General features: G+C 47.0%; 1 protein-coding gene across 1 annotated transcript in view; it reads left to right on the top strand.

The window, feature by feature from the left end:
- The first annotated feature begins 1,851 nt into the window (after positions 1–1,851).
- ABCB10 (ATP binding cassette subfamily B member 10) overlaps positions 1,852–12,345 on the top strand; it is a 43,177-nt gene continuing 32,683 nt past the window's right edge. The window contains exons 1-2 of the mRNA XM_003940794.4: positions 1,852–2,716; positions 11,319–11,519. Of these exons, the coding sequence (XP_003940843.2) occupies positions 2,200–2,716; positions 11,319–11,519 (718 nt within the window). The 5' untranslated portion in view covers positions 1,852–2,199. The remainder of the gene's footprint in view (positions 2,717–11,318; positions 11,520–12,345) is intronic.

The raw sequence follows: 12,345 nt of genomic DNA, 5'->3' as shown, positions 1-12,345 counted from the left end.
TACTCATAAATATCAGTGGAGTTGATTTCACACTACACCTTCAATTCTAGAACATCCACACTGATGAGAGACTAGCTTAAATTGTAGTCATTCTGGAGGCAGGAAAGTGAGGTGGGGCGGGGGAGGTGGGACTCCATGTACCCTGGGTTTAAGATGTTGGACTTTAGAGGATTACATGCTTACTGCTCACTTCACAAGCACATTTTTTTTTTTTTTTAATGAGACGACGTCTCCCTCTGTTGCCAGGCTGGAGTACAGTGATGTGGTCTCTGCTCACTGCAACCTCCATCTCCCGGCTTCAAGTGATTCTCCTGCCTTAGCCTCTGGACTAGCTGGGACTACAGGTTCGCACCACCACACCCCACACTCTACACCCAGCTAATTTTTGTATTTTTAGTAGACACAGGGTTTCACCATGTTGGCCAGGATGGCAGGTGATCCACCCAACTTGGCCTCCCAAAGTGCTGGGATTATAGGCGTGAGCCACCGTGTCTGGCCCACAAGCACATTTAAGTGTTTACTTAACCCCTCCCACATTTTCTATTATTGATCCTTCCCCTTCAATCCTTACCTACCAGGACCATATACTTAAGGTACTCTCCTAGGGGCAAAATTTAAATATGTGCTAAGAAGTCTCAGTAATCAAATAATGCAAACTTTATTTAAATTGAAAAATCTTTAAAAGTCAGATTTTATAAGATTTCTGAAAAGAAAATGGGATAGTTTTCATCATGCATCTTGCTAACTTCTCTTTGTTTTTTGAGACACAGTCTTGCTGTGTTGCCCAGGCTGGAGTGCAGTGATGTGATCTCAGCTCACTGCTGCCTCCACCTCCTGGATTCAAGCGATTATCCTGCCTCAGACTCCTCAGGTGGGCGAATCACCTGAGGTCAGGAGATCGAGACCAGCCTGACAAACAAGAAGAAACCCCATCTCTACTAAAAATACAGAATTAGCCAGTAGTGGTGGCGCATGCCTGTAATCCCAGCTACTCGGGAGGCTGAGACAGAAGAACCGCTTAAATCCGGGAGGCGGGGGTTGCGGTGAGGCAAGATCGCGCCATTGCACTCCAGCCTGGGCAACAAGAGCGAAACTCCGTCCCCCCCCAAAAAAAAAAAAAAAAAAAAAAAAAAAAAAAAAAAAATTGCACTAAAATGTTTATGTTGATTATTGAGGTTTTTTGTTTTGTGAACCTATATCATTTGCAACGGAGGCCAGTACCCTGTCCAGGTCCAGGAAAAATACCTACGAGTCTGCAAAAATCTACCCACCTTCTTCGACCACGACTCACTGTGCCCCAGGTACAGATTCCCCCAACCATGAAGTCTCCATAAAGTGTCCCAGTTTTAATGTCCTCTCCTGTCTTTCCTTGAACGTGTATTAAGATACATTGCATTCTGATTGGTCTTCTACACTTCTGGCAGCGAGAACGCCTCCACTGCGTCTGCCTTCAAATTTCTGCTCTCGTTAAGAAACCATCTCTTCCCTTCTCAAAGTTACGCACATTTCACTATCCGCCAACCACCTCCTCCACACGCCGTCCACAGGTGAACTGACTCGTACTGAAGTCCTCTCAGTACGCCCTCCGCACCTCAGCCCTGTGCTTGGCAGCGAGACCGGTGACAGGGCCGCTCCAGCACGGGTCTCCCGGGCCGCGGACCCGCCCCACGCCGGGTCCAGCACGCTGTCCTCCCGCCCCATCCTTGTGCCGGCCATCGTGTGGTCGCGTCTGCGCGCTCCGCTGGTCTGCCAGCGTGAGAAAGAGCTCGTGCCGCTTCCAAGTTCAGACCAGAGGGGACGGTGAAGCGCGAAAAACTCCCCGCGCGCAGTACGCAGGCGCAGCTGTGCTCCAAGGCTTCCGGGGCCTCGTCCCGGGAGGCGCGCCAGGCGCTCCTCAGCTAGCGGGCAGTTGGGGGCGCTGCGGGGAGGGCACCCGAGCGGGTGGGGGGCGCTCGGAAGGGTGGCGTGCAAGGTCAGGGTCGCAGTCCCTGGGGTGGCGTGGAAGGGCGCGGCACCGCGCGGACGAGGATGGGACCGGCGCGGCCCGAGCCTGCCGGCACGATAAGGCGGGTGACAGCCAGCGGGGAGGGGCGGGCGCCACCGCGTCCACGCCCTTTACTCGGGGCCGGGCCTGGAGGGTCCTCCGGCTTTGCGCGCTCCTGGCCGGCGGACTGAGGCGTACGGGTTGGACGCGGCGCCATGCGCGGCCCCCCTGCCTGGCCGCTGCGGCTGCTCCCGCCACGGGGCCCGGCCGCTCCAGTGCGGCTCCTGCCGGTAGCCTGCGTGTGGGCCCCGGCCGGCCGCGCCCCCGGGTCCCTGTCGCCTCTCACTGGCCTGAGGCCGGCGCGGCTGTGGGGCGCAGGGCAAGCGCTGCTCGGGGGCTTTGGAGCCACGCGCCGCTGGAGGAGCTGCTGCCGGGGAGGGAGTCTGGGCGGCTCAGGGGGCGGCGCGGGCCTCGCGCGGCTCCTGAGGCTTTGGGCTCCGGCCCCGGGCAGCGGCAGGTGCGGGGCGTTCCCCAGGCCGGCAGCTCCTCGGCTTCCGCGCGCAGGGTTCCCGGGCAGTCCCGCAGCCACTGCCTGGGCGGGGAGCGAGGCCTGGCGGCGCGGGCCGCCGGCGCCTCCCGGGGACGACAGGCGGCTGCGCCCCGCAGCGGCCGGACTCTCAGAGGCCCGGAAGCTCCTGGGGCTGGCGTACCCTGAGCGCTGGAGGCTGGCAGGTAGGGCCCTCCCCGGCCACTTCCCTCCCTTTCCTTCTCCACTCGCGGGATCCCGGAGCACCGAGGGGGACACAGCCGGGCCGCAGAGCGCCTGTCACCACCGCCTCTCCTGGGCCACTCTGAACCCTGGAGGAGGGAGAGGATAGCTCACCTCAGAGTAGCCCTGTCAAGGTTTCACCTTAGCTGGGGACTTCATTCGCAGATTTGTGGTACACTTGTTTTCTTGTTGACACACATTATACATGTCACTATTGGAATCTTTGAGTCTGCTCCGCCACCAACTTAGTGGGAGCATCTGTTTCGGCTCAGGCAGTAAAATAAGCTGGACGTTTGTCCTTCGAAAAAAATATTCTAGCCAAAAATGTGCCTATTTTGTTATTAGGCATTTATACTATTTATTTTATTTATTTGTTTTTACCAAAAAAAAAAACCCCATTATTTGCTTTAAGCGAGTCAAGCAGTCACCAGTGTTTTTACAACGGAAAACAAAACTTTCAGACGTATCTCACGTGCTGTAAGCAGGAAGTTACAGCACTGTGTTCAACAGTCCACACCAGCCAGTGATCTGTTCAGTAATTGAGTATTTTTTAAGAAACCAAAATGAATGTTTTTAGAAACAAAATTTAAATAGTTTTCTATAGCTCCTCGTTTTTTAGTTATACTTGGAGGAATGTTTAGACGCAAGGACCTTGTAAGGTCTAAAATGTTTTAGATTTCTCTAAAATAAATCTTCATCCCTTCCATAAACATTTGTTGAGCCCTCATTCTGGACGGCCCTGGGGTTCCATTGCTATGCACAAGGAAACATGGTCCCTGCTTCTGCTGGGGCTTCCAGCTTAGTGGGGAGAAGCATCTGTGAAATACTCGTATGTAGAGAGGTAAACCTGTAGGCTGTAGTGATTTGGGATTTAGAGTACATTTGCACAGTAGAGGAGAGCAGTTAGAGTGACAGCTTTTTTTGGGGTGGGGGGAGAGATGGAATCTTGCACTGTTGCCTGGGCTGGAGTGCAATGGCCGATCTTGGCTCACTGCAACCTCTGTCTCCTGCGTTCATGCAATTCTGCCTCAGCCTCCCAGGTTGCTGGGATTACAGGCTCACACTACCATACCAGGCTAATTTTTGTATTTTTAGTAGAGACGGGGGTTTCAGTATGTTGACCAGACTGTCCTGGAACTCCTAACCTCGTGATCCACCCGCATCGGCCTCCCAAAGTGCTGGGATTACAGGCATGAGCCACTGCGCCCAGCCAAGGTGGCAACTTTTCATCTGCCACTTACTGTGAAAGCTTAGGAGAGCTCTTGGTATCACTTGAGTATAAAGAGAACTATTTTATTGTTCAGTCGGTTGAGTGTAGATTTTCCTGTAAAAGATCTTTTCCTGTTTCTTCCTTTTAAAAACATTTGAGACTAGGAGCTCTCATTGGACTTTGAGCTGCTTGAGACGGGGCAGTTCTCTGATTCATGTTTCTGTGTCCAGTTCTTAGCATGTGCGCAGCACAGAGTAGGCACTCAGAGTGCCTTAAGAGAAGAAATAAATGACCATACCACCAGGCACAGAGGGAGGCCTTAAGAAACCCTAAGCATCATAGGGTGCACCCACCACTTCTGTATGTGACTCAAAGTAAGTGTAAGGAAATCCAGTTCTGTTTTGTTTCTGAAATATTAGATGTCAGGAAGGGTGTTTAGGTGTCAGGCTTTGGTGGTGCCTGCATGTGCCCAGTCCTGCCTATCCATGACCATTGTTCCTGTGACCCCTCACCCTATCCCCAGATATCCTGCCATGCTAGTATGGTGACAGCCTTAAACAAGTCAAGACTGCCTCTTTTTTTCTTTCTTCCATTTGTTTTTCTTAGATGGGGGTTTCACTGTGTTGCAGAGACTTGTGTTGAACTCCTAAGCCCAAGCAGTCTTGCCTCGACCTCCCGAGTAGTTTGGACTACAGACATATGCCACCACACCCAGCTTGCACCTCTTTTTAAGAACAGGAGATACTTTGTTTCACCACACTGAAAAATTATGAATATATAATTTGAAGAAACAAGCCTAAAGTTGGCACAGTAATTTTTTTTTTTTTTTTTTTTTGCTTCTCAAATAGATAAGTGCATATTGTATGTTATGAGGAAATCTGATGAAAAGCCCTTGTTTAGACATATGATTTCCTGAGAAGTCATTCTATATTAAAGCCAGTTTGGATGGTTGTATTTACAGAATTAAGAGGAAATAGGGGTCATTGTTAATTTGTAATTTTAAAAAAATGTGTAATTTATCATTCTAAGAGCAGCCTCAGATGTTGGCATATCTCTTTGAAATGCTGGAGATAAAGAGCAATTGTGTGTGGGGTGTGTGTGTGTGTGTGTGTGTTTGTGAGACGGAGTTTCACTCTTGTTACCCAGGCTGGAGTGCAATGGCGTGATCTCGGCTCACCGCAACCTCCGCCTCCTGGGTTCAGGCAATTCTCCTGCCTCAGCCTCCTGAGTAGCTGGGATTACAGGCACGTGCCACCACGCCCAGCTAATTTTTGTTATTTTTAGTAGAGACGGGGTTTCACCATGTTGACCAGGATGGTCTCGATCTCTTGACCTCGTGATCCACCCGCCTCAGCCTCCCAAAGTGCTGGGATTACAGGCGTGAGCCACTGTGCCCGGCCGTGTGTGTATTTTTTAATTAAAACATCAAAAACACTAAGCTGAAAAGGAATTCTGGTGTTAATTCATTAATTTTTAGAAAAACAAGTACAAAAATCCTTTTTCAAAAACACAGCTTTATATTTTAATAATAATACCTCCATCTGTCTCAACATTTTGTAAACTGTGTGAACAGAAAACTTTCATAAATAGTTTGTATCAGAAACTTTAAAAACACAGACTACCATGAAATGTGTACACACCTGTGCCAATAGCAGTTTTAGCGTAAGTGTATTTCATTCCTCTCCTAAAGGAAGGCCTAAGCCGCCCTTTGTCTCTTGGGAGGAATTTGCAGCTATCTTCATACAGAAAGGTCCCTTTTCACTGATAACTCTCTATCTTATCACTTTGGCCAGAAGGAATCTTAAAAGATGCAGGTGCTTGAGGAGAAGGGATGTGGACTGATGGGATAAGTGGCACTTCATCAGAACCCTCTGGCTGTGCCTGGCAGATAGAGGAGGCTCTGACTTCAATGAGTTAGGGGCAGGGTTTCAGGAGCAAGTGTGGGCCCGTAGGGTACTGTGAGATTAGAGCAAAGCTGCCTCCTGGAGGTTCTTTATGTGGGAGGTTTCAGGGGTGGGGCAGCATGCCTTCCCCACATCTCCTGGGCAGGCTCCTCATTAGACAGTGGACTGTACACATCTGCCCCCTCTGGTGCGGTGTGTGCAGTTGGTGCATGTGTGGAGGACTCGGAAGGGCTCCTCTCACTTCGATTACTGACAAGGGGTTGGTGTGTGCTTTGTGATCAGGACTACTCTGTGAACCTGAAACCTGCTGGCAGCTTTAGCTGAGTTTATAGTTATATTTATGAGGATGGACCATGAGTGGCCACAGTGAATATAGTGAGAACAGCAGTGGGTACAGTAGGCAAGGAGGCCAGAGTAGCTGCTTCCTGAATCCCAGTCAAGAGAGAGATCCCACAGGGACAGTACCCTTGGGGGCCAGGGAGGATGAACCTTTGAAATTGGAACTGCCCCCAAAGCCAGGAATGTGCACGTGCTATGGAAATACCTTGTATCGGAGAAAATGTGAGCACTCTGTAGCTGTGCTGTCACATCAGGTTCCAAAAGGACAGTAGAGAAAAAAATGTAAAATATATTACTAGTTTCTTGTGTTGATCATATGTGTATAGTATTTTAGATACATTGGGTCAAGTAAAATGTTATTAAAATTAATTTTACCTATTCCTTTTTTAATGTGGCAACTAGAGAAGTTTAAATTACCTAGGTGGCTCCCATCATATGTCTGTTAGAGTCCATGGTGAGCCCCACTGTGGTTCATGAGGTAGGTACCCCAACTCTGGTTTTTGTTTTTTTGTTTTTAATTTTGTCTTTGGGGTACCCCTAGCTCTAGAGCATGCTGATAGCATGGACAGAGTCTGATCTCGCACCAGACACATGGGGGCTTGGATATTTGTTCTCCAGATTTCCAGAACCTAGAGTCTTTGGCTTCTTCCTCTACTCGCTTCTCATCTGTCAGGCCCTCATGTCCTCAATTCTCTGCGACTCCTGTGTTCTCCATCACACCACGTGCATCTGTGGAAATGTGTCCCAGACTCCAGCAAACCCAACATGTCTAAAAACCAAAGTTACCTTTCTCGGCAGAGCATCTTTCCTCTTGTGTCTCTTAGCTCAATGAGAGAGACTGCAGTGAACCTTTTGACCCTGGCAAGAGACATGGGCCATTCCTGTAATGATAACAATAGTAATAAAGATGATAGTTAATATTTCTTGTGTACTCAGCACTGGGCATTGTACCAGATGCTTTGCACATGGTTTACTGATAATTCCATGAGGGAGGGATTGTTTTTATTGCCATTTTACAGATGAAGAAACTGGGCACAGAGAGATGGAGTGACTCATGCAAGGTCAAACAGCTAGATTCAAGGCTTAAAGGGAGGATTTAAGATGGTGAATGCCTAACTTAGGAGGGCCAGTTCTGAGGTTGAGTTAGTCAACTAACCCTCATCTTATACTAATTTTTCAGAGAGGAAAAATGCTCATATCCAACCAGTCATCACGTCCTAGTTCTTAAAAACATCTCCAATCCTCACTGTCCTTTATCCCTCTGCTACCAACCTACTTCACCCTAAGTTTGCTTTTCACCCAGGGCACTAGAACAGTGCTCTGTTGGCCTCTCCTTTCACTCTGTAGCCAGAGTGGATCATTTAAAAATGCAAAAATGACTATATCATTCCCAGTGTAAAGCCCTTTTAGGCCTGCCTTGCCACAAAATTCTTCTGTTTTATCATCTAGAGCCTTCATTTCATTTCTCAGTTCTCCTTCCTGCGGATCCATGAGGTCTCTGCCCCTGCTCCATCCTGCCAGGCTTTCTGCTCCCTTCCCTGACTCCCAAGTGAGGCCGGTCTGCTTCCTCTCTTTGGGATGTGGGAAGATGCGGAAGACAGACCTTGCCGCAGAATGTGGTTCTGCGTTGTGTGAACTGGTAGACCTTGCGTAGGCTTATTTTCTCTGTGCTTGAGATTCCTCTCTGAAAAATGAGGATAAAAAGAGGATGAAAGGAAGGATTTAGGATGATGAATATCAAATCCTTCAGCTAGTGGTGAGGACTCTGGAAGTGTTGCCTTTTGAGTGCTTGAATGACAGTGGGGGTAGCTGTACCTGCCTTTACAACCAGATGGTTGCTATGTTCAGCAGTGGGCAGGTGGTAGGCACACCTTCCTCCACCCACCCCCAACCTCTGTCCTATCCAGCCCTTTTCTCCCGCAATCTGCATTTCAAATTTTCCTTCCCCTTTCTTTTGAAGGATATTTCTTTCCACCTTTGATGCCACAATTCAGTAGAATGAGATAACAGAAAGATACTTGAAGGTATCTGTCAAGAAATAGATAATGGTAGAAGTTGCTGGGGCTGCCTCAGGCAAGGGTGGGGGCAAGCAAGAGACTTAACTGTGGAGAAAGGTATGGGAGAATTCAGAATTGCAGTGTGCTCAGTTGTGTCCAGGGCTTGTGGTGGAATCTGAAATGATGTTTATGCGGCAAGTCTAAAGTATTCATTAATATCAGAAGACAATGGTATGTAGTCACATCTTAGTTAACAAGAAGCCAGTTAACTAAAAGCTGAAAAAGATCTGTAATTTTACTTTTCTTACATTCAAATTGGGCAAAGAAGCAAATGGCAATAAAACAAGCTGATAATTTTTAAATTATTACTAAAAAGTAAAACTGTGAGGGGGATATTCTGAAATTAATTTGGATTCAACAAAATTACTTCCTCTTTGTAATCATCATTACTATGTGAGAACAAGACTCAGAATCATAATTAGGGGGCATTTCATTCATGTCACGCAGATTCTTATTGTAGAATCATAACTGATTTAGAAAACTGACGCGGAGGGAAGAGGTGGACCTTTATATAGCAGGTCACATACATTATGCTTTAGGAATTATTCACCGAGGCGAAAGAATAGAGATTAGCTACTGGTGAAGGACAAAAAGAATTTTCTGCTGATTCCCAAATTCGCTAGGATGACTCCTTCTGGAACTGCCAGTTCATCGAGGCGGAGTTATTCGGAACCTCAAGTTAGACACTCTCCCTATCCTTTGGGCCCTCAGGCCCCCTTGGGCACTGTTGTAAGAAACATGGTGCTTTGAAACAAGACCCCAGGCTTTACGTCAAAATAAAGTGGCTCCTGCCCAACTTCCTGTTATTCAGTTAGATTGTGATTATGGGTTTTTAAGCCAGGCATATGGACTTTGTGAGCTGCCAGAACTCACATTTCTCTTTAGGCTGTTGAAGAACTTTGATCTGATAGACATTGGTTCCGTTGCAAAGGTTCTATCTATTGGTTTATTCAACAAATAGTGATTGAGATTTTCCTATGTGCCTGTTACTGTAGGCAATCGGTGACACACCAGACCAGTCTTTTATGTCCTAATAGAAAAACTAAACAACTGAAACATTTAGAATGCTGAAAGGTGAAGCATTTAGAACACAAATGGAGAGGGAGTGAGGCGGGCAGTGTAGGGTGTCTGTGTTTCAAGTCAGGCTGTCAGAGCAGGCCTTTTTGGGGAGGGGACTTTAGAATAAAGACCTTAAGGAGGAGTAAGAGCAATTGTTTGAAATGTTCCCCACTTAAAAGACTCTTGTTTTTCCTAGAACTCTGTTAACTAAATGTCAGTTGGTACTGAATTTGCTCTGCACTCTTTATTAAGGTTATATAAAAGTAACACTTTTGGCTGGGTGCGGTGGGTCATGCCCACAGTCCTAGCACTTTGCAAGGCTGAGATGATGGGAGGATTGCTTGAGGCCAACAGTTTGATACCAGCCTGGGCAACATAGTGAGACACTGGTCTCTATCTTTAAAAAAAAATGCATTTCTCTTACTATGAATGCAGTTATCTGTTATATGCTATTACTAATTGGGCTTTCTTTTCTTTTTTTTCTTTCTTTTTTTTTTTTTTTTTTTTTTTTTTTTTTTTGAGACAGAGTCTTACTCTGTCCCCCAGGCTGGAGTGGACCAAAGCAGCGTGATCTTGGCTCACTGCAACCTCCCTGGGTTCAAGTGATACTCCTGCTTCAGCCTCCCAAGTAGCTAGGACTACAGGTGCGTACCACACCTGGCTAGTTTTTTGCATTTTTTTTTAGTAGAGACAGGGTTTCACCATCTTGGCCAGGGTGGTCTTGAACTCCTGACCTCAAGTGATACACCTGCCTCAGCCTCCCAAATTGCTGGGATTACAGGTGTGAGCCGCCATGCCTGGCCTGTTCATAATGGATTTTCTAAATTATTTTTTTATTTTTATTTTTTTTTTGAGACAGCGCCTTCCTGTATCGCCTAGGCTGGAGAGCAGTGGCACAATCATGACTCACTGCACTCTCAACCTCTGGACTCAAGTAATCCACCTCAGCCCCGTGACTAGCTGGGACTACAGGTGCTTGCCACCACCCCGGCTAATTTCTGTGTTTTTTTGTAGAGATGGGTCTGATCTCACACTCCTGGGCTCAAGTGATCTGCCTGCCTCAGTCTCCTGAAGTGCTAGGCCTTTTTGGGGAGGGGGCTTTAGAATAAAGACCTTAAGGAGGGGCAAGAGCAATTGTTTGAAATATTCCCCACTTCAAAAGCTCATGTTTTTCCTAGAACTCTGTTAACTAAATGTCCAGTTGTCACTGAGTGCGTGAGCCACTTTGCCTGGCCAATATTTACTCTTCTGATAAGACTCTATCTTGTTTGCCTGTTTTTTATGTGCATGAACAATTGTGTTCATATTTATTTTCATATCATGTTGATATTTCCCAAAGCAATAATATAATATTAAGAAGCAATATATTACATGTGTAATGGATCCTTGAAACTGTTTTACAAAAGTTATCTAGAGTGGGTTGTTTGTTTAAAGCCTACAGCACCTTGTATTTCCAGGCGGTCTCCCATCCAAGTAGTAATGAGGCCTGACCCTGCGTAGCTTCCAAGGTCAGACAAGATTGTGTGCGTTAGGAGTGTGTGGCTGTAGACAGAGTGTAATCAAGGGCTTTAACTGGGCAGCTTGATCTTCAAGTTACAGTGCAGTTAGATGCCAAAGAGTGTAGTATAGCTTGAATGGAGGAAAAATATGATCGGAGATGAACACCAAAATCAAGAGATGGGAAAGGAGGGGCTGATCAGAACGGGTTTCCATAGTTGCCTCCCAGTTTTTCTTGGTGAGGAAGAGTTGATTAGCCTAAGAAATAATTTTCTCTGCTTCGGGTACGATCACTCACTCCCTTAGTGCCCCTGCTTGTTCTCACCTGGAACTATTTGGTTCTTCCCTTGAGTCAGGGGTCAGGGAGTAAAAGGGAGGAAACTGCTAGAGACAGATCAACCCGTACTCTGAAAACAGCTTATTTGGCAAGGAAGCCTCCAGCACCCTAGCCCCTTTACTGAAGTGCCCTGAGCATTGAGAGCATTTGGTTGTTTCCTAGCTGCAGTTGGATTTCTCACGATGTCCAGTGTTATCTCCATGTCCGCCCCTTTCTTCCTGGGGAAGATCATCGATGTCATCTATACCAACCCCACTGTGGACTACAGTGACAACCTGACTCGCCTCTGCCTTGGGCTCAGTGGTGTGTTTCTGTGTGGTGCTGCTGCCAATGCCATCCGTGTCTACCTCATGCAAACTTCAGGTAAAAGTCTCTCTCAGGGATGTGAGTCATACCAAAGATGATGTGGAGTCCTGTGGGTTTGTTCGGGCTCAAATCTCATGTGCTCCAGGCTCCATTCTCTTCCTTTCTTCCTGGCATCCTGTTAAGTGGGGATAGCACCCAGTGACTGCCCACGTGTTGGAGTTATAGATTATTTTAGATTAAGCACTCTCTTTTGAACTCTTCTTTTATAGTTGGAATTGAGCTCGTGTCTGTCTTATGGGAGGTTTGAAAATAAGGTCCCTGGCCATGCAGCTAGACTTCTGAGACTTCCTGAAGGCTTCAGAAACCCATTTACATGCCCCATGCTTGTGTTTCTCCTTAAGTAGCAGCTGGGATAAAAACTTTGTCAATATTTCTGTGAAGAGGCCTTGTTGTTACAGGCAGGTCACTGCCACAATAATGAGAGAACCCGGGACACCAACTCCAAGTCTGTTGCTCTCCATTTAGTTCTGTGGATAATTAACCAGTTCTTGTCATTTGAAGGTTCAATACAAGAAAGGGTTTCCAGGGAGGAACAAAATGAGCTTTTGGAGGTTAATGTAATACAACTTCTTTATAAATAATATTTAAAAATCTCATCCAAGTGTGATACTCATGCCTGTAATCCTAGTATTTTGGAAGGCTGAGATAGGAGGATCACTTGAGCCCATGAGTTTGAGACCAGCCTGAGCCAAATAGCAAGACTCCATCTGTATAAAAAATAAAAATAAATTATTGGGTGTAGTGGCACACATCTGTAGTTTCAGCTACCCAGGAGGCTGAGGTAGGAGGATGGCTTGAGCCCAGAAGGTTGAGGCTGCAGTGA

This window comes from Saimiri boliviensis, chromosome 14, assembly GCF_048565385.1.
Source record: "Saimiri boliviensis isolate mSaiBol1 chromosome 14, mSaiBol1.pri, whole genome shotgun sequence".
NCBI lineage: Eukaryota > Metazoa > Chordata > Mammalia > Primates > Cebidae > Saimiri > Saimiri boliviensis.
This window is presented reverse-complemented; position numbering and strand designations above follow the sequence as displayed.